The 24,156-nt window shown below is 40.0% G+C and overlaps 1 protein-coding gene across 3 annotated transcripts in view; it reads right to left on the bottom strand.

Annotated features, from left to right (window-relative positions):
* The window catches only part of SULF1 (sulfatase 1), a 155,836-nt gene that overhangs the window by 9,677 nt on the left and 122,003 nt on the right, over positions 1-24,156 (bottom strand). The window contains exons 11-18 of one of the 3 annotated variants that reach the window (XM_075063068.1): positions 19,209-19,464; positions 16,969-17,065; positions 16,786-16,880; positions 16,224-16,289; positions 15,535-15,707; positions 10,026-10,168; positions 9,809-9,932; positions 8,903-8,936 (exon numbers count right to left, since the gene is read on the bottom strand). In XM_075063068.1, coding sequence (XP_074919169.1) covers positions 8,903-8,936; positions 9,809-9,932; positions 10,026-10,168; positions 15,535-15,707; positions 16,224-16,289; positions 16,786-16,880; positions 16,969-17,065; positions 19,209-19,464 — 988 coding nt within the window. Of the gene's footprint in view, positions 1-8,790; positions 8,937-9,808; positions 9,933-10,025; positions 10,169-15,534; positions 15,708-16,223; positions 16,290-16,785; positions 16,881-16,968; positions 17,066-19,208; positions 19,465-24,156 lie in introns of those variants that run through there. The other 2 variants (XM_032782471.2, XM_075063067.1) reach the window with 2 other exon arrangements.

Here is a 24,156-nt window from a genome sequence, read left to right as displayed (position 1 = left end):
GGATAGCTACGGGATAGCTACCCACAGTGCAACGCTCCAGAAATCGACGCTAGCCTCGGTACATGGACGCACACCACCAAATTATTGTGCTTTGTGCGGCCGCGTGCACTCGACTTTATACAAACTGTTTTACAAAACCGGTTTATGTAAAATCGGAATAATCCTGTAGTGTAGACGTACCCTAAGCTCCCACTGATCTCATCCAGTTTGCCATTCCTGTTCACCTGGCAACTGACTTATATTCTAAGCCTTAATGCTCAGCTCCCTCCCCTGCAAACTGTAAGGGAATAACCATTCAGACACTTCAAACACTGGTTCCATTCAAAGCCCCAAGGGTCCCAGTAACAAGGCCCTCTCAGAGACACAAACAGAGCTGTTTCACTTGGGCAGTTCAGAGAGCCACAGCCCAGCCATACAACCTTCAAAGAAAATAAACAAACAACAGACGGAATTAACACAACAATCACCTAGTCCCTCTAACTGCAAGCATAGGATCCATTGCTGCTACATCCTCTAAAAGTCCCATTTGGTCCTTCTGTTCCCTTGCTAAAGGGTGTTTAAGTATTCATGGGGGAAGGACCATAATTATTTCCAAAGAAAAAGTTTAAAGTCAGGGAGTTCCATGTCTCAGCTACATCAGAACAGTTTAACAGGATAACCTGAGACTCACTGGTATAGCTTATAGGAATAGATATTTGTTAGGTAAGGGACAGGCATAAGTTAAGGCAGTAACACAATAAGCCTACAGGTCTGAGGCCTGTAAGACAATAGCTTAGCTAAACAAGACATAAGGCCCAAAGGCCTTAGCATAAGCAGCTAACAAGAAGTAACCCTAGATCATAAGATATCACAAGATATAATGCTGTACTGACTAAACTGCTGCGGGTAACCACAAGATACTGGTTTATACCAGTTTGGGATATTTTAAGTTAGGAACATCAGCAGATGTCTGACCACAAGAGTGCCATGGTAACTAATTGACATATATGTTAATAAGTTTGAAGTAAAAACCCTAATAATCTATGGGAGAAGGGCACCCCAACATTAGTAGCATGAGAAACTACAAATAAGGAAAAGGGACTGAAACTCTTGTGGAATATGCATTAGGTATAGTGGTGTCAATGTAACACATTATAAAAGTCGTATCCCAGCCTGTGTGCCTTGGGAGATGTAACTCTTGGGAGATACCAGGATGACAAGCACTCTGATGGTGAGGATGATGATGAGGGTAATTAGCACTTCAGGTCCTTTTGCAAGGGATGGTGAGAGCATGTGGATGTTCAGATGCACATTCTGTATTACCTCTATCTACCTTGCTGGGTTACAGTATTTGTAACTTGCTAACTGAAAAAATTGTGAGTGTTGCAACTGTGCATGTTGGGATTCCCAACTAAACTTTAATTTTAATAACCTTGGGCCTGATCTTGGGACAAGAACCTACGAAACCTCAGTGTGTTAATGAGAATTCTTAAGTAGTCAATATAAATTAATACAAAATCAATAGATTAGGTAACATTTGCCACGTAGAGCCAGTAAATATCTAGCTCCTTATTCAAGCCCTACATACAATATGGAAGTAGACATGTGCCAAGGACATGACATGTGACAGCATATTGCTCAAGAATAAAGCTTCAGACTGGTGACTGCTCCTTCGGAACATTCTAATGGTCATGGGGACAAGTCAAGTCATCTGGAGGGACCCGAAACATATTTTGTCACATACAGCAAGTCAAAACCCAGCTCCTTATTCAAATCCTGCCATGCAACACTAAAGTGGGGGCAGAGGCATGGGAATGTATTTCGCAGGAACAAAGCCTCAGGTGGCATATTCTGACTATTTCAGAAGAGTATAATGTTCACAGAGACTTGTTACTTCGGGGGACTTGAGACATATTTGTCATATTCACCCACTCAAAATCCAGCTCCTTATTAGAATGCTATCCACAATATAGAAGTGGGGGTCGCACTTCACAGCATATTGCACAACAATGAAGTTTCGGGTCAGAGAGTGCAATGTCCCAGCTTCTTCAGAAAAGTACAATAGTCACAGCGATGTGTCACTTGGGGTGATACGAAGCACATCATGTCATATACAGGCAGTCAAAACCCAGCTGTTTATTCAAACTCCATATACAAAATGGAAGTCTGGCCAGGATGTTACAACCCATAGCATATCACGCAAGAATGACGCTTCAGATCAGTGATTGGCATGTCCCTGCTTCTTCAGAACAGTGTAGTTATCACAAGGACTTGTAATTTGGGGCAACCTGAGGACATGTTTTGTCACCGACAGCCGGTCAAAACCCAGCTTCTTATTTGATTATTCAATTAATAAATAAATTAACAAATTAGAAATTTACATTTTTATCACATTCAATCACATTCATTTGATGACATTTCTAAAGATTTCATCTTACATGGATGTATTTTTCAATAACTTTGGTTTTTGAATAAGAAACTGAGAAAACAATCAGTTTCAGCCTCATCTCATATTCTCATGTTTCACATAGGCCAGAGGAGACTGGAGGTAGCTACCTATTCCTTCACAGCTTTTACTCTTTGCTTTGTGAGAAGACGCATAGTCCACCACACTGTGGCAGTGCCAAGAGATGAAAGTCTGGCTTGGAAAAACACTTGTGAGTTCCTTTGTTTGCTAATTTGGGACTTGAGCCTACTCCACTGGAGTCAAGGAGAGTTTGGGCAATGATTCCTGCAATGGAAAGTGCTTGAATCTTACACATAAATTGGCCTTCCCTCACTTAACATAACTACATAAAAATGGAAATATTTAAACTTTTTTAATAGTATCTTCTAAAAATATATCCTATTTTAACACTCCCACTCCCAGTGCTCATTTGTGTCCATGGTCCTATATTTCAATTTAGTAGCCCTACCACCAACTGGCAAATTTCTTACAACAGAAAATCCTCTCTCTCTGGACTGGCTGTGTTTACTGGTTCTGGTGAGTGAGCAAGGGAAGAGTAAAGTTGTGTTATTCTTCTTTCTGAAAGAGATGCAAGGAAATCAACCACAATGAAAGAAACATTGAATGGTCATGTGAGAACCATCCTTATAAAGCAAAATAAAGTGACAATGATTCTCTGCCTGCAAAAAAGTACATTATAAAGGATTCAAAGAAGAAAGCTAATTTCTTTCTTAAAGAAAAAAAGGCATATGGCACAGCTTAACATTTTACTTATCAAGCATCACTGATGCGCTAAAAGCATCTATTAAAATGATCAGGTGAATAAACGGAACTGAGCAGTTATAATAAAGTTCCAAGAGCAATTTTTTTTCAGAATGCAGGAACTACGTTCTGATACTCAACACATTTTCCTGCAATGTGACAATCAATGATGGCCAAAGCCAAGGTGTAGACAATGGGCTGGCGAGAACTTGAATTTCCTAAAGAAACACATCAAATATTCTAAAGATCACAAGAAGGTAACTCTGTGTAAATTAGCAACTCTTGTAATACTTCCCCATCCTAAAATGATTGACCTGATCCTACACATAAACATAAGTATTACATTTCAGCATCAGCCAAAAGTGCCAACATTCGGAGAAAGGATTAATATCTAGCTAAGCTGCCCTGCTTGAGAAACATTGTGATGCACTATACAGCAACTTTTCCAAATGCAAAATGTACCAATGTATTTTATGTTACAGATCATACTCCCTGGTTAATATTATTGTAAGGGGCAAATCCTGCTTCCCTCCTTCCATCCACAGAGGGACCTGTATTCTGCTGCACAGATGGGGCAGGATGCCTGATGACCCACACCCATGGATGGTATGGAAGCTAACTCCATGGAGCCCCTTGCATTAGCTCTAGTAAGCTAGAGACAGGACAGTAAATGCTCCTATACCTGGATCCACCAGCCATAGGAACTGCAAGGCCTGTATTATCCTCAGGGCTGAAGTAGTAACCATAAAGCCCAGGCAAGAGTATGTGGATATTTTTAACCAGGGCTATCACAGAACCCCTTCTGTGGCACATAGCTTGGTTATTCAGACTGTGTGCTAGAGGCAGGATTTGCCCAAGATGTTCAAACTTTCTCTCTGAGTGCCCTGGAGATTTATATTTATTGACAGTATTAATCAAGTGTTAAATTTTAACTCTGTCATTCTCCATTGGTAAGGCATGGAAGAAAAATGTGCCTGAAAATTATACACCGGATCTCTGTTACATCCACCTTATACTGGGCATAGCAGCAAAGAGGCTTAAGGGAGCCTGTCAGAGCTCCCTATTTCCTTTCCTGGCCCTGAGTACAGATTAAAGCATCCAGAGGGCTGCTTTAAAATATGCCTGATGGCTATGGTCCCCTAGGGATCATACGCCAGCTGAGGATTGTTGGAGCACATTGTATTCTGGCCACACACTGCACAGGGAGACTTTGGCAAACCAGTAAAGTGCCTGAAACCACTATGGCTTATTGTTAAAGACAGCCTAGTCAGCAAGCTGTTAAAAGCAAGTCTCAGCTTGACCAAGGCAGGAGGAGAGCGGGATTTAGGGTGCCACCGAAAGGGCAGCTTGACCCCACATCCTTACTGATAAGAATTGTGTTAAAATTTGCTGATACATGCGTTTTCAAAGAATAGAATATGCTGAAGGAATGTCTATTGAGGTTTCAAGGCTGCAAGTTCTGGAAAAACCCACACCTAGTTAACCAATAATCAGAAGGAACTTCTTGCTTGAAACTGCTTACTTAACAAGGTTTCTTTAATTACTAATGTATAAATAAGGGGAAAAAGCTTGAGACAGGCGGGACTCATTTCAGGACTGGCCTCTCCCTCTGGATGCATCTTCTGTTCCCCAGCAGCAGATGGACTGCCGCTGTATCACTCAAAAGCCACACTCAGCTTTGGTAATTATCAAGGGTTGGGGGTGTTTTATTAACTTGTTGCGGAAGTGCATAAGTGCTTGAGACTAAATAAAGTTTAGCTTTAAGTGAAAGCACTTTTGTGTTGTCCTGTTTGTGCCAGTCATCTATCGGTCAGACGACTGTGTCTCCCCTGATTTATTTCCTGACACCTCCTTGCACAGAGTAAAGTTACCAAGAGCTTTGGGTTGAAAGAACCCCGGGTAACAACACCTGACACACCTTCTGCACTAGGCATTGAGGGGATGGAGAGATGGAAGACAGACATCCTCAGCAAGAGACTTGAAGAAGGTTTCTGCTCTCTTTGCACTGCCTGATTGGTACAAAGAGAATTGAGTGGGGCATGAAGCTGGTCCCTTATCTTAACTGCCATCAAACTATTTAAGGAAATATTTTGGAAACGCCAATATTCTTCTATCAAATCTTTGTGTAGATGGATAAATAGTTATATTAATCCCCCCACAAAGGTCTATGTCAGTGAATGGCTGTGACCATACTTCACAGAAGTTGCCATCTTCGTTGTGAACCAATTAACTGTAAGGAAGACATGTTTTCAATACGAAAACCACTCAACTGTGAATGCTCTTAGGCAAGTTTTGACATATTTTAATTCCAGGAGTAAATGCAGGTGTTGGGGGTGGGGTGGAGGTGGTTGTTTTTCTATTTTAATTCAGTTCACTGTTTGTTTCCTGTAAGCAAATGTAATCTGGAATTGTAGATAAATATAGGCCAATTCAGTGAACCTTATATCTAATGTTCTGGTTCACTGCTAAGTGGCATGCCCCACTTGGACAGTGCAGTGTGGCAATAGCCATACTTCCCACCTGTAAATGGAAATGCATCCTCCTATTCCCTTCAGAATCCTCCCGACAAAACCCTAGAAACCGGACTTTGTGCTTAGGGCATGAATTTCATCCCCAGAGTAGTTCAAGGCAAAAAACATCCATTGACGGCAATCTGTACCTCCCTATCCCAGCTCACACCATACAGTGTATCAGTTTACTTCATATCCCACATAATACCCTACTTCACCGGCTACTGAAACTGGGCCAGCAAAGTCTCCCTTGGTTTGTTAGTGTATTTACAGATATGATTATGAGAACATCAGCCTGCCGGTTAAATGTGCCCCTTTTGGGGATTTCTGAAAAAGGATAAGAAACAAAACTCAACAATAAAAAGCTCACTGAGAACTTACAGGCCTACAAAATTGCAACATTGTGGACACAGAAATCTATTTTCCCATTAGCATTCTGGTGACTTTCTTGTGGGGAAAAGAGGCTAGATGAGGTAATAAGAGGGAGGCATCATTAATGAAAGTTACCCTTAAAACTCTCCAATGCATCAACTTAAGCAGACACTGCAATAATTACATTTTACTATGCTGTTATAGTAGGACAATTGTCATTTGATCAGGGAGCTAACTGCCAAATGACATACTATTCAGAGTGATATACAGCGAAACAAATTGATATAATGAAAATCCCATTGCCAACTAGCCAAACAAGTTTCATTTCAGGGCCATGGTGGCAGCAGAAATTGTTTAATGGCTTTAACAGCAGCCAGGAAGTGCAATTTTTTTTAATATACAGAAAAACAGAATACTTTATACCTCAGTTTAACCAACAGGGAACACAATATTCTCATTTCCTAGAATTGACTGCATGCTGATTGGGTAAGTGAGTTATTTCAGATGCTGTAAACCCACAACTCAAGAATGAACTTGACAGGTTTCATAAATTGAGATAAAAGTATAAAGGAAAACAGAAAAATGTTTCCCCTGCAATAAATCAAATCTTGTTAAAAAATAAACATGGAGAAGGAAAATAGGGAAAAATTGTATCTGATTAATATGAACATGCTTTTGTTTTTAAAGTATTTTGCATTTTATCAGATAAACAGGATAAGACCCAATGTAGAAAAATGCTGCTAAGGCTACATACATAAGCACACATCTTGGGATTCTCTTCTCAAACATTACTCAAGCTGTTATTCATGGCTGAGATTCCTTGAAGCTTCCTAAGGAATTTGGATATTCACATCCCATTAAGAATAATGGCAAATGGGCATCAAAATCCCGAAGCAGCTTGGAAAGTCTCAGCCTGTGTGTATAGTTCATGGCAGCTGGGCATGCTGTTTATCTAGAGTCAAGATCTGCCCTTCAATGCACATGTATGGCACAGAGGTCCCATAATAGGTGCTTCCTGAATGCACCCAAGGGTAGAAATGGGCATGCAGCATTCATTCTCTACATAGGCATTAAACAAACTGTGAAGACATATATGCCTGCAGCCACACAGCTAATATGGTGGTACTGGCCATAAATCACCACGTTTAGTTGTGTGTTAAATTCTGAACTAAAGTATTTAAAATATCAATACATCTAAGCTGAGCTACTAAGCAGGCCCACATAATGCCCAAGCACTATTTTAAGAGAGACACAACAGCACGGAGCTACATCCTTTTTAATTCTGCACAGTTTTGGTACATGAAGAACAGATTCCTCTCGGAGATTCCTTTCAAAGATTACTAAGAAATGGTTAAGGTTTCTTTTATAAATGTCACATATTCACAGGATCTGAAGGGTCTGAATCAAAACTTTGGACACAAATACCTTTGGCCTTTGGGAAACTCTGTCTGGACCTGCGCTTTACAGGTCAGTATTATTTTAATGGTGCTACACCTATTACTCTTCCCAATAGAATAATTTTAAATGACTTGGTGAGTCAGTGGTTAGAATGATTTCACTACTAGACTTTATGACAAGATGCAATATAATGATATATGGTGCCATATTATTTCATGCAGCCCTACAACATAAAAATGCCATCTCTGTTAGATATAAAGTTAAAGGTAGCAAAACAAAATCCTTGCAAGAAAGTCTTCATATGCGAGATTAAAAAAATAAAACCAACAGAATCCAAGAATCTCATTCTCCCTTTGTAGTAAATAACTGTTTCCCATCAGGCTTTAGCAGAAGATGCACAAAACTGTGAAAGAACATGAGATTTCCCAGAACAGCTCATCAGATCCTCAGCCATGAAACTACACTATTGGGAAAAATACAAACTTGGCTCTACAGGAAAACAGCTGCTTAAATTAGAGATTTATAAAACATCAAGATGAGATTATTTTAATTGTTTCCTGACTGCTGTGTTTGCTACACAGAGCTAACAATCACACACTCTTTGCTCTCCCCATAAAATGGACCATTTATACAACTGTAGTCTCCTGAGGCCCAATTATGCCCTCACATACACTGGTATAAATTTTGAGTTATTCCAACAAAGTGAATGAAGCTGCAAAGGTGTAAAATTGATGGAAAATGAGAACAGAACCAAGCCCAAATATCCTGGATCATTTTCTACCATTAATTCTACACTTAACCTGAAGAGTAGACAGTGCTGCGGATACCAATACAGTGATGTTATGACTTCAGCTTTCTCAGCGTCTCTGTCCCTTTTTCTATTCTCTCCCTGGATTGTTTTCCTCACTCGCAGCAGTGAGTGGTGTGCATACAGTATGCTTACCTACAGCAAGCCCCCGCCTATTTCAACCAGTAGGGGCCTCATCCAATGCCCATTGAAGTTAGTGGGAATATAGCTATTGACTTCAATGAGGGCTTACTCAGGCCCTTGGAGTATATATAAATCAGAGGTTATATTTAAACACATTTGTTTTACATTTACAAAGCAGCTGTATAGTCTTCTTACATTTAAAAAAACCCCCAAAACAGTTTGTTCTTTTTGCATAGATTCCCAATATAAGCATATAAGAAATACAGGCATGGACAAATTAAAATGAGCTGCATGAAGTCTTGCCGTGACAATGAGCTAAGTTAAATGCAGAATGGCAGATCTAATAACCAATGGCCAACTTCAGTGGAGAATATTGTTAGAAAATGCATGCATCAAAAGCTATGTTGTTTGCAACATGGCAGGATACAGACATTAGTTGAAATGGACTGGATCATGCAATTATTTGGAAAGAAGCCGCTGAGGAGAATAAAAAAGTGTGGATACCTGTGTGGATCATAGCTTCCTCCATCTTTATTTCCTGATATAGGAAAATACAAGAGTAACTTTTGTTAGTGTTTAGAACTTGTAAAAACCATTCACAATGTAGTTTCCATGCACAGCATCTAATCCTAAAAAGAAATGTATTGTGTTAAATATAGACAGAGCTGCAATCCAACAAAAGTTTCCTGAAAGATGTGTTCAAAGAATTGAAAAAATCCCAAAAAAATCAGATTAGAAAATAAATTAAAAGAATTTTCATGGAAAAAGGAGAGAAGAATAAAGAAGCAATGGCATAAAATATGAAGAGAATATTCCTGTAAACGCACACTTTAAGGTCACCCAAATTGAAGTGCAACAAATTCCAGATAAGTGACGTATAAATATCACAATTTTTTTTTAAATTCAAGAATATTTTCAAAGGACTGCTCATATCTTGCTCTCCTTAAAAACAAAGGGGACATCTGTTCATTAAAAGTCTGCAACATACATCCTCGGTTGCAATGTAGAGTTTGCAGTTCATCACTCCTTGGTGGAGATGCTATTGGGAAGCAAAGACTGACAAAATTAATCCTGTAGGCGAGAATGGAAACAAAGTCCTACAAAGCTATCTAGAGTGTAATTATGCAGCATTAGAATGTTCTTCTATTATTTTTTAGTGTAATGGCTTGGTCACTTTCCTGCCCAATACTTTGTAATGTCCATGTATAGTAACCCTACATATCTGCAGTGAAACATATCTGCAACGGACTAATAATGCTGTATGCACAATTAACCGCAAGGTTTTCAGAGCGAGAGAGAGAGAGAGAGAAAGAGAGAGGTAATTGATCCACTTAGTAATTGAGAAAACAAAAGACACCCTAATAAAAACATACATGAATAGTGCCATCTTTCAGATTTTTTCTTTTTCACCTGTTTCAAGTCCCTTAGGTCGTGGATTGCACTGCTTGTAACCTTGACAACTTCTCAATTCCATTAGCTGTATATGTAATTGATTCAAAATGCCTCTTTCCACTGTGTGTACTGTATTTGTCAGCTGGACATCAGAAAAAAAAAAATATTTGTTAACAAGAATGCAAACATACAGAATATTAGTGCTGAAGAGTTTGTAACATAGAAATGGGTTTACCTGATAGGGATCAGTGTTCATATCAAAATATTCCAAGAATCCGGTTGCAAATTCACAGAAGAGAAAATTGTGTGTCTCATTAATTGTTCGCAAACACCAGTAGGTGTTGTTGTTTGAACTTGTGCAAGCACAGAAAGACCCCACTATAATTGGGAGAAAATGATTAGCTTTAGATATAAAATAATAAACATTGCTTTTCTGTTAGTAAAACTTTTATTGATTTTAATCGTTTTACTTTATTTTTCTGATAAGTTCTTTAGTTTTAAAAATAAACCATTAAATTCTATTCAGAAATACAAATATTTCCTAAGTTATTTAAATACAAAAACATATATGAAAACTCATATGCGTTTTAAATAACAGGAGACATGAAATCCTGTGGATAAGAGGCAAAATTTTGCCCCGACTGACACATGATGTAAATCTGACTTCTCTGGGGTGAACAGGATGTAAGCCTTAAAGAAAAAAAGTTCTTGTCCTCAGTTGCTCATGCACAATGAAATTCAATGGAGTTGCTTAGTATACAAGTCAGGGTAAAATTTGCACTGATGTTCTAAAAGTAACCTTAATCTCACTGAACATATAGGATGCATGTTTCACAGACAATTCCACCCACATGGTGCTATTCTGCACTCCTCTAGAAGCTAGTGAGAGCTATCTGTATGTCGTTAGTGCTGTGGCTTGAGCTGCATTTGTTAGGGAGTATATATGATGAGAGGGAGAGGTAAGGTGGCAGGCAGGACAGAAGGAGGTACGTTATGGAGACTGAAGAGAGGGGAGGAAATTGAAATTGTACGTAGAAGCTGGCAGGGGATGTTGCAGTGTGGCATTGGAGGAAGGGATTTGGAAGAGTTGCTGGGGGCCACTATGAAGCAAGAGGAGCAGAGTAACAGAGCTGGAGGGCAGAAAGGAAAGAGGCAGAGCTAGCAAGCAGGAGTGAAGTGGCACGAGTAGGAAGAATGAAGCCCTGGAGGAGCAGTGATGAAGGTGATGCGCACCATCGTGGAAACCCCCAGGAGGACCCTGGTACGCGCCATCAAAAGGTTTTCAGCATCACTGACACACAGCCCTCTGCGGTGAGTGGAACCAGCACACAAATATGATGGCTTACCAGAATGAGAGGTTTAAATCATATTATATTTAACAGCATAACTACTAATCTAAAATATTATATATGTGAAATGTCTGATTTAAGGTTACAATGATACTCTGAATGTTCATCTTTTCCTGATTTCAGAGCATTTAAAATCAAAACCTTAAAATTAGCATTAACTAACTTTTGTATTCAGTTTCCCTGCTTTTTTTATTTGTTTGAGGAAAAGAGAAGAAAAACATGAGTCAACTACTTTGGGTTAAAACCAGAAGTCCTTACTCAATTTATGCTAAATTCTTACCCCATCAAAACTCCCAGTGCAGTTTTGTATTACAAATGTGCAAAATATCACTACAAATGTAAAACCCAATTTTCATATTTCCACAGTTTGCAATATTTGTCTTTAGCAAACTGGTCTGAAGACTAAAGGGCAGAACTTCAGCTGTTAATGGAACTATGACAATTTCTACCAGCTATATATCTGTCCCTAGGTCTCAGTGAGATCTAGTCACCTGACAGTTTTCAGTTTCTATAGAACAGCTATTCGTAAGTTATATATGTGCAAAAACACCTAAAAATTATGGAAAAGAATGAACAAACAAACAATCTCCTTTGTTCTGTAATCAAACCTTGAAACTTTCAGCCTCAGATCAGAGTTTATCAGATAGTTACTCACAACTGAAAAACAAGGGTTTATAATGGAAGTCCTGTAGATACCTTAAATGTAATGTTTGCTATAGTACTAGCCCAGATAAAAATTACGTAGACTATCAATAAATTCTTTTGCTTCAAGTCAGGAGATGATCCCTAAGAGCTGGGGGAAAAATCCTCCTTCCTCCTATCAAATTTTGGCATAACATTAACTATTGTGAAGATTTTGATAGTTCAGGGTCAGCAACCGTTCAGAAGTGCTGTGCCGAGTCTTCGTTTATTCACTCTAATTTAAGGTCTTGTGTGCCAGTGTGGAAGTACAGAAAGAACTGACAGGGATTTGTAGGGAATCTTAATGCATGACAGTCTTTGTTAGCTAGAGTTAGGCTAACTGTAACTCTAATAACGGGAGATTTGTAGAAGCAAGGATTGTGTGAGGTGAGTGGAAAAGCACTGTGTGAGAAGTTGTTTTTCGACCTTGTGTAGATAATACGAAACGTAGACTGGAGTCTCTGAAGTGAGAAAAACAAGATATCAGGATGACCTATGTATAAACAAAATGCAGCTGTTGCTTATTATTGTCTGTAACAAAAGTATAAATGCTGCTGTAATTGTTTACCTGTTGAGAGACCTGTCTAGGAAGGGGAGACCCTATGTCCTAGTGCACTCTCACCCTGCTGTAGCTGCTAAATAGAATAAAGTATCTGACTCTGCTGCACCCAAACAAAAAGCGAGAACTGAGTTTTTCTCCATCAATTTGGGGGCTCGTCCGGGATGGCAACGCTTACTGAGACACAGGCAGCTGCTATGGATCATTCCCCTTTGAACCCTATGGCGCCACAAGAGAGGTATGAAACCTTTTGAAATCTCTGTTGGGGTATCGGAGAAGGACTGTCCGTGGGGCCTTCTGTCCCTGTTGGGCTTACGCCATCTGAACTTATTGACCGTGCAGCAAGATCAGATGCAAAGTGGTACTGGGGACAGGTTTTGCCACCCCCAACAAGGTTAGGTTGAAGCAGTACAGGGGAACTGCTTGGTTGGCCAACAAGGTTAATGCATAGGGAAATGCATTAGGTATGCACCAGTGCTGAGGGATTTTTACCGCCTCAAGAGGGGTTGCTATACTGCCTCATGGTAGTGGGTCCGGATGTAAGGTACAGATGCATCCTGGTATATGGAAATAAAGGCCTTGGTGTGTGTGTGTGTACACACCAGTGAGAGTGACCGTTACCGGAAGACGCCCAGAGTACCCTGTGAAGTGAAAGCTCGTGACCAGGACTACTCTAACACAAGCCTGGTAACTAGTGGATCTTTAGGAGATCCGACCCACGGTAGGCTGACTCGGCCTGGCATCATCCGGCGAGGAAGCTACCTGGGTCTAGGTGCGTGTGAACCCATCTTCCCTTCCCCTTTCCTTTCCGTGTGGGCTACTGATAGTCTGATCATCTCACTGGACGCAATCAGAGTAAGTGGCACCGTCTCCCCGAGACTAGCCGATGCTCTTTGCTGAAGGGAGATGTAGGAGGGTCATGGCCATCCTCGTTAGCCTCTCCTGTGTGAGTATCCTGTAGGGAGAGATCCTTAGTTTATGTGCCGCTAGCGCAGACAGGGCATCCTCCCTGTGTGTGTGAGTGGAAAATGGGTGGGAGATAGTCTAAACATTCCACCTCGCCCCCTAAGGGTACCCCAGCATATTTCATGTACTTACATTATGGTCCAACAACCTGCAGGTATTTAGACAATTGGAATCTTTACATGTGGGAAAATCCATCTAAAAAATGCCCACTAGAAAGTACCTTCTATCTAGATAAGATCATACATCCAGAGGAGCTTTTAATCACAAAAAAGCCTCTGATATTGTGTGCGCAATTTGTCTTTTGAGGAAAGGAATGGGTTAATTTGAAATTAAGCTTGGTCCAGAGATAAAGAGAAAGTTGCTCTGCGTTCAAGGTCAAGAATCAAAGCAGACTATGCTAAGTACAAAGAAAAACTGCTTTTGGCCCCAGCTGGCTGTGAAAAAAATATAGACAGAGGCAAACCAAAGGCAATACAGAACTGAGATTACAGTTGCAAAGCTTAACTGTCCAGTGAGATCCAACAGTGTGCCTTTGCGACCTTGGAGCTAGTGTGGCTTGGTGACACTGGAGAAGCCACAGGCAGCCGACCTGGACTGGAATCTCTGAAAGAGACACCGCAGGAGATCCGAGGGTGTAAAAGAACACCCTTCCCAAGAGCAAAAGCATGTTGGAAATTCTGGACAAGCTGTATACAGGATAATCTCCCGTCCACCTCTCCCCCTTCTCTGAACATTATACACAGACGTGGCCAGTCTAGACATGTGTGAGTATGAAAGTGGCTTAGGGCTTGGGACATTAACGTTTTCCTGAGTGATGCGGGAGCGTTCCCAACACACTCCGTTGTTGTTTTATCATTTTATTAATGAAGCTTTAAAATTCAGTCATATGGTGTGTCTTCTTTATCTTCCCCCAACAATCCCATGGTGTCAGCCTGATCACCTGACACAAGGGATAGATTGGTAACAGAAATTTGTCACAGTTTGGTGAGCAATTAAGAAGGGGGGAGCCCTGCAGAATTTACACCATCTATTTGTTTTACCCTTGTTATTTTATGTTTGCTCTGCTTGGTACTGTTGGTGTTATATGTTGAGGATTGCATGATTAAAGGTGTGCCCACTCTCAGCCGCAGGAAGTCTGAGAACTGGAGAGGGGTTTAGCATTCCTCTCTCCACCCTGGTTGACGGGGGAAGGTGGCAGGTGGATCTACCCCCAGTCATAGCAGGACTGGGCAATAGAGTCAGTTCTTTCTATTCTTCCACACCAGTAATACATGGTAATGTCTTTAGAAGGTCTCTTTCGATAAGTCTATAATATATAACTAAACTCTTGTTGTATGTAAAGTAAATAAGGTTCTTAAAATGTTTAAAAAGCTTCATTTAAAATTAAATTAAAATGCAGAGCCTCCTGGACTGGTGGTCAGGACCCGGGTAGTGTGAGTGCCCCTGAAAATCAGCTTGCGTGACGCCTTCGGCACGCTCGCCATAGGTTGCCTACCCCTGTGATCTCCCCTTATTCACAAAGAGACGATACCAGATTTTATGGTTTTGTCTCATTGAGTCTTACAATTATTATGTTCTCAATAAACTTAACACTAAATTCAGCTGATTAAATTCTGTCCTGATTGACTCCTCATGTAACTCCTATTCAAATCAAGAGGGTTGCATGGGTGTAAATGACAGCAAAATAGGAGCCACTGTATTCATCCTTCACTTTAACAAAGTGAGAAGTCATTTACCAGGATTTAACAAGCAGTATTATATGGGTAGGTGGGAAAATAAATGTGCATATACACAGGAAATAATGGAACTTTTTTTTTCTTTTCAGGATCACAGAACAGCATAATTAGAAGTCCTCTGAAATATTTAGACATCTTGGTCTACAAGAAGAGGAACAAAAACAAATAGATGGTAATAAATAAGCACAGGAACATGTCTTTTTTGTGTTTCTACTATCTTAATTGGGGCCTCTAGGTATTTATATTGCAGTGTAAATAAATAATAACTACAAGTGCAGCTCTTCATTAATTTCTTTACATGGCAATTACTACTTTGTGTGCATTTTGTGTCAGGAGCGTAAGTGCCTGCTTTCCAAAATAATGCCCTCGTTGACTGTCCTATCTGGAAATTATCACATGAGACAGGAGGACGAACCTCATTAAAGTCTGCAGGTGGAGATAAGGAATACTCACAGTTCCAGAACGGTGCTGTCTGCCAGTGGTTATTATCATGGGTAAAACACGTAAGTCCAGGAAGACTGCATTCATCTCCTTTCTTCTGGCGCCTCTTTCCCTTTCTCTCCTTCTTTCTCCTGCGGTTCTCTTTGAATAGCTGAAGTTTGCTGTCCACTTCCTGTGCTGCTTCTCTGTTCAGAGGGGAAGCAATTTGTAGTTCACATAGACTAATTTCTAATTGTTTGAGAAGGGCTTTAACAATTTATTTATTTAAGTTTTTAAAAGGCTGAATGCTCAAAACTATGTACCAGAAAGGGAGCCTAATTAAGGGTGGTCTCTCTCTCCCCCCCACCCATCTCTTAACATTGTGAGAAGATGCACTCATCACAAGTAAATCGGATAGATGTTGTATCAAGTACAGGAAGTAAAGGTAACAGGACCCAACTAAAGGTCATCAGGTCAGTCAGTCCCAGAATGATTCATTTCAACCATTTCAATGGGATTTGTGCCATTGTTTTTAATTTCCCAGTGCTCGTCCTGAGCTTTGGAAGGTTCAAGTTGGGCAGCTAGTCAAAAGTTGCCACGTTCTGGTACCCACCAGACAACAGCCATTTTGGACTGTGGCTCATCACTGATATTTCACAGTTACTAAAAAGCAAAATAAAACAAGTGCCCAGCTGACAGCAAAGGGAAAAAACGACACTTACTTGAATGGATGAAGGTGACTCTTCAGTTTCTCTCGGGCCTTCACCCCTTTCTCTTTGTTGTAATAGCTACAGATAATATCAAAAACGTCAGCTTTTCATGACTGGATAAAACTTAATTCATTTTCTTCAGTCAAAGCAAGATAGGAGTACACCATCTGTTTTATGTTCTGCACTTAAAACAGATACTATTATTGTTTTAGTTGAGCGTACAGTCTGTTTTATTTCACTACCAGGAATGACTTGTATGAGCACATAGTATATCAAAATGATTAATAGAGATGGGTCGAAATATATAACCAGAATCCAAACACACCTAATGCTAAAATACAGATCTGGATCTTAATTCATTCATGCTGGCTCCTACCTGTAGAATGAGTTAAGCAAAATCCTGGATTCAAATTTTGAGGAATTTAGGCTCTGGATCCAAACTCTGCAGCTTGAATCCATATCTGGATATTAAGCTTACAGTAGCCAATGCTAAATCTTTCCCACTGTATAAAAGCTCATGAGTTCATAAAGTAAATCAGTGAGAAAAACAGTGCTGCAGGTAAATTTTTCTTACCTCTGTTTGCTACAATCACATTCATCAGGTTTTCTTCTTTTTAGGTGTCCTCTCACTTCCCTTAAATTCTTAATTTTATCTTGCAGAGCTTCAATCTGCAAAGCACATTTATATGCAGAGTTACACTGTGATGACATCAGAGTTAGAATCTTTATTAAGAATAGATTTTGAAATCTCTCTAACCTCCTTATCAATGTAGGCCTTGTGGTCCTTCCAGGCTCTGGATGATTGGTATAGTTCCCTCTCACAGTGAATGGTGTCATTCGGAAGAATAAAACACCTATAGATGCAAATATATTGGGATCCATTTAGCAGAACAGTGGAGAGAGATCAATAACTTTCCTTGTGCTCATCCACCTCTTTCCCTTCTTCCAACGTCTCTTCCTGTCCTCTCCTCCCCATAAAGTTTTCCAGTAGTAGTCCGCCCTCTGGTAAGTAATAAAGTAGACCAGGAATGGCCAAAACTTACTGACCCTCTGAGCAGCAGACTACAGTCTTTGGAAGTTTAAGAGCTGGGCGCACCTAGGAGCTTCTCCCTGGTGGCAGGGTAATGGGGCTAGGGGCTAAAGCCCCAAGCCCTGGCAGGTGCCTCCCATGGGGCTGAAGTCTCTAGACCCCTACTCCCTGATGGGCAGAAACTCTGAGCTCCCTCTCCCCCAGTCTGGTAGGTGAGGAATGGGAGGGGCTCTTGAGGGGGGGGCGGTCCGTGAGTAGACTTTAACTGTAAAAGAGCCACATGTGGCTCAGGTGCCGTGATTTGGCTGCCCCTGATTTAGACTCAACAATAGCAGCCAGGGATGTGTGCTGGTTTAGTAGTCCCAAATAATTGCCTCCATCTGTTTTCTCTCCAACATGGAGAAAACTCCTCCTTGGCCTGGGCTCTGTGCCTGCTATGTTAAGACACAATAACATTAACATGTTGGGGATTCTCAGTCCAATAAGAAACAAAACCGAAGTATAAAACTCCATCAAATTTAACACGAATTGCCATTGCTTGTACAGCCACCAGCTGCAGAGAGGTAGGTTTTTTCCTCATGATCTTGGCATACTACCACGAATCCCCATCTCCGAGCACACAATCGGTAAGAATGGGACTTGATTATCCAAAGCAATGAGTTAATGACTCATCAATTTGCTGTGTGACAGAAGAAAGTTCAAGTGGGAAGTAATGTAAACAGTTGAGCGCAAAAGTATCTGTAACTATGAACAAAAGAAATGGAGTAAAAGCTTTCAGAATGAACGTTCTAGCAAGAAAAAACAACAGTGAGAAGGCCAAGACTGACTTAGCTGAGAATATCCAGTGTTGCTATAACTGTGTTGGTCCCAGGATGTTAGAGAGAGACAAGGTGGGTGAGGTAATATCTTTTATTGGACAAACTTCTGTTGGTGACTGAGACTAGCTCTCGAGCTACATAGAGACTTCTTCAGGTGTTCAACAAAAGTTGGTCCAATAAAAGATTTCCCCTCCCCCACCTTGTCTCTTTAACTGAGAATAGACAGAGAGAAACATCTGCATACTGTTTTCCCAAAGTTTCCCTTACTGACGTTCTCACACAACTTCCATAACTGTGCATTTCTGAGACTCTGTGGACACACCTTTCACCTGCCCTGCTTCAATTTGACTCCCTTATCTCTCTGTTCCAGAAGAAAATGGAAAGTCATGGACCCATAGGAGTTAGAGATGGAAAAGGTGTACAGAGTCTCCAGTTCCAACCCCTTCATTGCAAGTGAGTTGTTAATTATAGAGCTGGTTGGAAATTTTCTGATAAAACGTTCTTTCATTGGAAAGTGTCGATTGGTTTAACCCAAAACTGTTTGTGGAAAAGAGTCAGCTCTGATGAATCTCCAGATTTGAAAAACTTTTGAAAAAATGTTTTGTTTTCTGGTTTGGAAATATTAGTTAATTTATAGTAAAAAGGTTAAAAAATATAGATTGTCAAAATTGAAATGAACCATTATGAAATTATCTAAATGAAATGTTTTGATTGACTGGTCCTTTTATTTCGATTATTGGTTTGCAGATTTTTTTGAGATTTTCACTTTTTGTTCTGATTTGAGATGGGAAATTTTTTAAAATCTCAAAAACTCTTGCAAGATGTGAAAACTATTTGCAGTCCATCTCTACTCAATTGTACATAGGTTTAATTTGAGTCTCTGGTGCCAAGTCTGTACATTAATACAAACATCCAGGAAAATTGGAATCACTAGGCCTAATTCTGCCCTCACTTACAGAGGTACAACTTATCCCATTGGCTTGACCTGGGTAAGAGAGGGCAAAATTATAAAATCATTCTTTTATTATATTATTGTGTTGTGTTATATAAACTGTAAAATACTGAAAAGCAAAAAGATAGGGATAAAGAAGAAAATGCAAAATGTGGGAGAAGATTTACTTTAAGAAAAACGATATAAAGCATTCATACTTGTGTGTCACTCTGACGGAATCAGGTTGGCCAACAGCATTGGTGCCATCAGCTATCATTTCTTCTTCTTCACCACCACCACCATCATCACTGTCTTCTGAATCCTGCTCATTTTCAGTGTCATAACGCTTACTAATACTTTTCGACTGTGACACTTGTAGTTCCTCCTCCTCCAGGTTTATGTCAAATATTTCACCTTCAAATTCCACAGACAAGGACCGAGTTTGGCGAGTATGAACAAATCGGGGTTTGTATTCTGCATCAGAAGAGGAAAACATATTCATGCTTATAGATATACAAAAACAGGGAACAAATTTCAAAGGACAAGAAGGATGTACTTGTAACAAGGCACAAACTTGGAGATCGTAGATCTATTTCCGGCTTTGCAAAGACTTCCTTGATGATCTTTAGCAAATTAAGGTCCAAATTTGAAGAAGAGGCCTCTTATTTTGGGTGCTGTAATTTTTATATACTTAACTTTATATATCCAGGGCCTGATTTTCAGACATGTTGAGCAACCAAATCTGCAACTGAAATCAGTGGGAACTGTGGGAGCTCAGTACCTCTGAGAATCAGGGTGTAGGGGTGCAAAATCATTTGTTTAAGAGATGGTGGTACTTTTTCCTTTCAAAGTTAGATATTAAAAGGATAAGATTCAGTTACGTAGCCAAGATAGCTTTTCAAGGTATAAGCATATCATGGCTCTCTGATATTTTGCTGCATTGCAGAGCTAGAAATGACAAGATTTTCCCACTCTCATGGGGATCCAGCACTCATTTCTATCCTTGTGAGGGCCTGAGACTCCGGACTTAGAAATGTCAAAACTTTAACTATAGAAGTGTATAGAAATACAGAAGTTTTTATGAGCTGCTGCAAGTCCTGTACAGGTGGACTCATGGTAACTAAGACACCTGGCTTTAAAGATAGAGATATTAAAAAAAAGTCCCAAATAACACATTAAATACCTTCTAAAACATTGTTAAGGTGTTTTGGTTTGGTAAGTTTTTTACTTCCTGTGGCTGCAGTTTCCCATTCCCAGCCAATGGAAGCTGTGGGAAGTGGTGCCACTTCCCGCAGTTCCCATTGGCTGGGAATGCTGAACCGTGGCCACGTGGAGCTGAGGGGCTCCATGCCTGTGAATGCTCCAGGTAAACAAAATGTCCTGACCTGCCAGTGGCTTACCCTGATGGGCCGGGAGCCAAAGTTTTCTAACACCTGAAATATAGGGTCAGATTATGAAAGGGTCAAACAGTTTTTGCTATTTTTACCTATCCATCTTGGGGGGTTGGCTTATAAATGAAAGGGGCTAATGAACGAGTATTTACGGTATGTTAAAAGTCCAGTCCTGGTGTGTTATGGGATGAGATGCAATAGGTAAAATATTTCAACACTCAAAATCTATGTGTGATATGTAACATTCTATGTAAAATGACTGTTATTAAAAGTTCTCAGTTAATTTGTAGTATAACAGAGGATGAAATGATTCCTGGAGAGTTCTGAAAAGGTATGGAATGACAGATATTGCAGATCATATCACAGGCTTTCTGTTAGTTTCTCTGAGACAACTGCACAGAACCTCTCTGCAAGAATCTTTTGGAAGCATTGATAGTGAGCCTCATTTAGCATTTTTTTCAAATGACCTAATCGTGCTAAATTGTTTCAGTGGATACCTGATGTCAGCTCAAAAAAAGTGTCCTACTCAGTCAGTGAAGATGTACACCTTTCAGAAGAGAAAACCAGTTACAAAGTCTGATGTAAAAACCTATTGTTTATAGTGAAGGAATAGGCAAAGATTTGCAGGGTGAACTGAAATAGACACTTACAAAGCTACAAACTCCTCCCATGCTCTTTATTAATCAAATGATTGATATGGAAAGTTTGGAAAATATTCCAATCTTATTACTAGGTAGTCTGAAAAACTGAAGCCTGAGCTGCCCTTACACTGTGCCCCACAATCACCAGGCCCTTCAGATTGTATGTTGCTTGGATGGAACTCAGAGGGGATTTGAAGAAAGAGGTTAGGTTGGGACAGGGGATGAAGAAATGCTCCTTTCTGTAGTGCCAGAGCTTGTTCTACTCACAAATTTCCATACAGATACAGGGAGGCAATAAAGCTCACAGCTCAATGCTTTCACTGGGTCCACTTCATGGCTGTTACTGAGCGGCTAATGGCAGCACAGCTCCTGATGGAAGCGGCACCAGCAGAATAGAAGCAATCTCTGCAGTACAACTCCTAGCTTGGCTGTCTCTATAGAAAGGCTCCTGGGTCTCAGATATCGGAAACGGCACTGACTTCAAAACTTGTGCAGTTCTGACTCCCTAAATCCCAACTTCTCCCAACAGAGGATGGTTGAAGGAAACTTCACAAATTGGATCTCAAAGAGATTTTGCCCTGACCTGTCCCCTCTCGGTGTTTTTCTGTGCAAAGATCTGAGGTAGCCTCAGGTCTGAATTGGAAATAATCACATTTCCAGACTCTTGCCAGCTTTGTATATTAGTGAAAAAAAGAGGGGATAAAGTGAAAAATGAGGCAAAATAATTTTCATGCACAGGAAGACAACCTGTAAGTCGCAGGAAAGGACTGCAACAACTATTGCTATAGAGATAGCCTGGAAAGCCAAGGATTTGTATTGTAACAAATCCATGGACCTTCTAGGGCTTCACAGCTGTCACCATGGCCAATTGTAACTTTACTTTGTAAGTGGGGACAGAACTTGGATCTTGCTGCTTCAAAAACAGAGTTTCCAGGAGACACTCCAGTAGCTGATTGCTTATGACATACAGATGATTCTGATTTTAGCCAGCAAGACTCAATTCTAATGGAGTTCATTAGAGCATAAAATTATTAAACACAAGAAACTATGTTAATGCAACACTTAGGTTGAACAATTAAGAGACCCCAAAGTCAGGAAATGCCTAAGTTATGGCTGAATGCACAACCTTCTGTCCTCTGAAGAATGTTACAGGCTTTAATTATATCATCAGAAGCTATACCTGAAATAGTACTATATAGTATCATAATTGTTCTGCAACATCATATACGAGTTCAGCCTCTTGTAATTTTTGTAAAATTTTTGTATGCTTACATGAAATTTCATGTAAATTCCATAACCCACAACGCTGTCTAGACCCAGTGGAATACAGTCTGTACTTGACTCAGGCTACTTTAACCCAGCTGCTCTTGGCAAGAGTCTTAGAACAGAAAACACACCAAACATGAGAAGTTTAAGCATTTGATGGAAAGTGCCGATCTCAGTGAAGAATCAGAAAATATATTTTTGTTAAGTCCTTTACATGGCTTTTGTAAAGGGAAATCATATCTCACCAATTTATTAGAACTCTCTGAGGAGGTCAACAAACATGGAGACAAGGGTGATCCAGTGGAGATAGTGTACTTGGACTTTCAGAAAGTTTTTGACAAGGTTTGTCACCAAAGGCTCTTGAGCAAACTAAGCACTTATAGGATAAGAAGGAAGGTCCTCCCATGGATCAGTAACTTGTTAAAAGACAGGAAACAAAGGGTAGGAACAAATGGTCAGTTTTCAGAATGGAGAGAGGAAACAGTGGTGTCCCCTGGGGATCTGCACTGGGAACAGTGTTAAACATTTTCATAAATGATCTGGAAAAAAGGGTGAATAGTGAGGTGGCAAAGTTTGCAAATGATACAAAATGACACAAAATAGTTAAATCCAAAGCTGATTGATAAGAATTATATAGGGATCTCACAAAACTGGGTGACAGGGCAACAAAATGACCGATGGAATTCAGTGCTGGAAAATATAATCCCAACTATACACACAAAATGATGGGTTCTAAATTAACTGTTACCACTCAAGACAGAGATCTTGGAGTCAGTGTGGATAATTCTCTGAAAACATCCACTCAATGTGCAGTAGCAGTCCAAAAAGCTTTTGGATGTTAGGAACCATTAGGAAAAGGATAGATAATAAGACAGTAAATATGGTAATGCCACTGTATCAATTCATGGTACAGCCACACCTGGAATACTGAAAGCAGTCCTGGTCACCCCATCTTAAAAAGGATACATTAGAATTGGAAAAGGTACAGAGAAGTGCAACAAAATATGATTAAGGGTATGGAACAGCTTCCATATGAAGAGAGATTAAAAAAATGGGGATGATGCAGCTTAGACAAGAGATAACTAAGGGGTGATAGAGGTCTATAAAATCATGAATGGTGTGGAGAAAGTGAATAAGGAAGTGTTATTTATTCCTTCACATATAGAGATCTATAAAATCATGAACAGTGTGGAGAAAGTGTTATTTATTTCTTCACATAACAGAAGAACTAGTGGTCTCCCATTGAAATTAATAGACAGAAGGTTCAAAACAAACAAAAGCAAGCACTTCTTCACACAACACACAGTCACTCTGTGGAACTTGTTGCCGGCGATGTTGTGAAGGCCAAAACTATAACTAAATTCAAAAAAGAATTAGGTAAGTCCATGGAGGATAGGTCCATCAATGGCTATTAGCAAAGATGGTCAGAGATGCAGCTCCATGCTCCAGGTGTTCCTAAGCCTCTGACTGCCAGACAGGACTGGACGACAGGGACCACTTGGTAGCTACCATGTCCTGTTCATGTCCTTTGAAGCATCTGGCATTTGCCATTGTTGGAAGACAGGATACGGGGCTAGATGGACAATTGTTCTGATCCAGTATTGTCACTCTTATATTCTTATATTATTTTACACTTACATTATTTTTAAAGTAGGTAATTTCTCAGTCTTTAACACAGAAAATTAAGCATTGGTATTTTAAAACTTGACGGCAGTTTCCCTTTACATCACACTCCACTAGAGGGCACTAGATTCTAACTCATTAAATTACACGCAGGCTGTTTCATTGGCACTTGAAAACTTCAGCGGAGAAGGCTTTCAGTTTAAAGCATTCTTATTGCTGTCAGTGTTTGAGAAGCAAACATTATC

This window comes from Chelonoidis abingdonii, chromosome 2, assembly GCF_003597395.2.
Source record: "Chelonoidis abingdonii isolate Lonesome George chromosome 2, CheloAbing_2.0, whole genome shotgun sequence".
Classification (NCBI taxonomy): Eukaryota; Metazoa; Chordata; order Testudines; family Testudinidae; genus Chelonoidis; species Chelonoidis abingdonii.
This window is presented reverse-complemented; position numbering and strand designations above follow the sequence as displayed.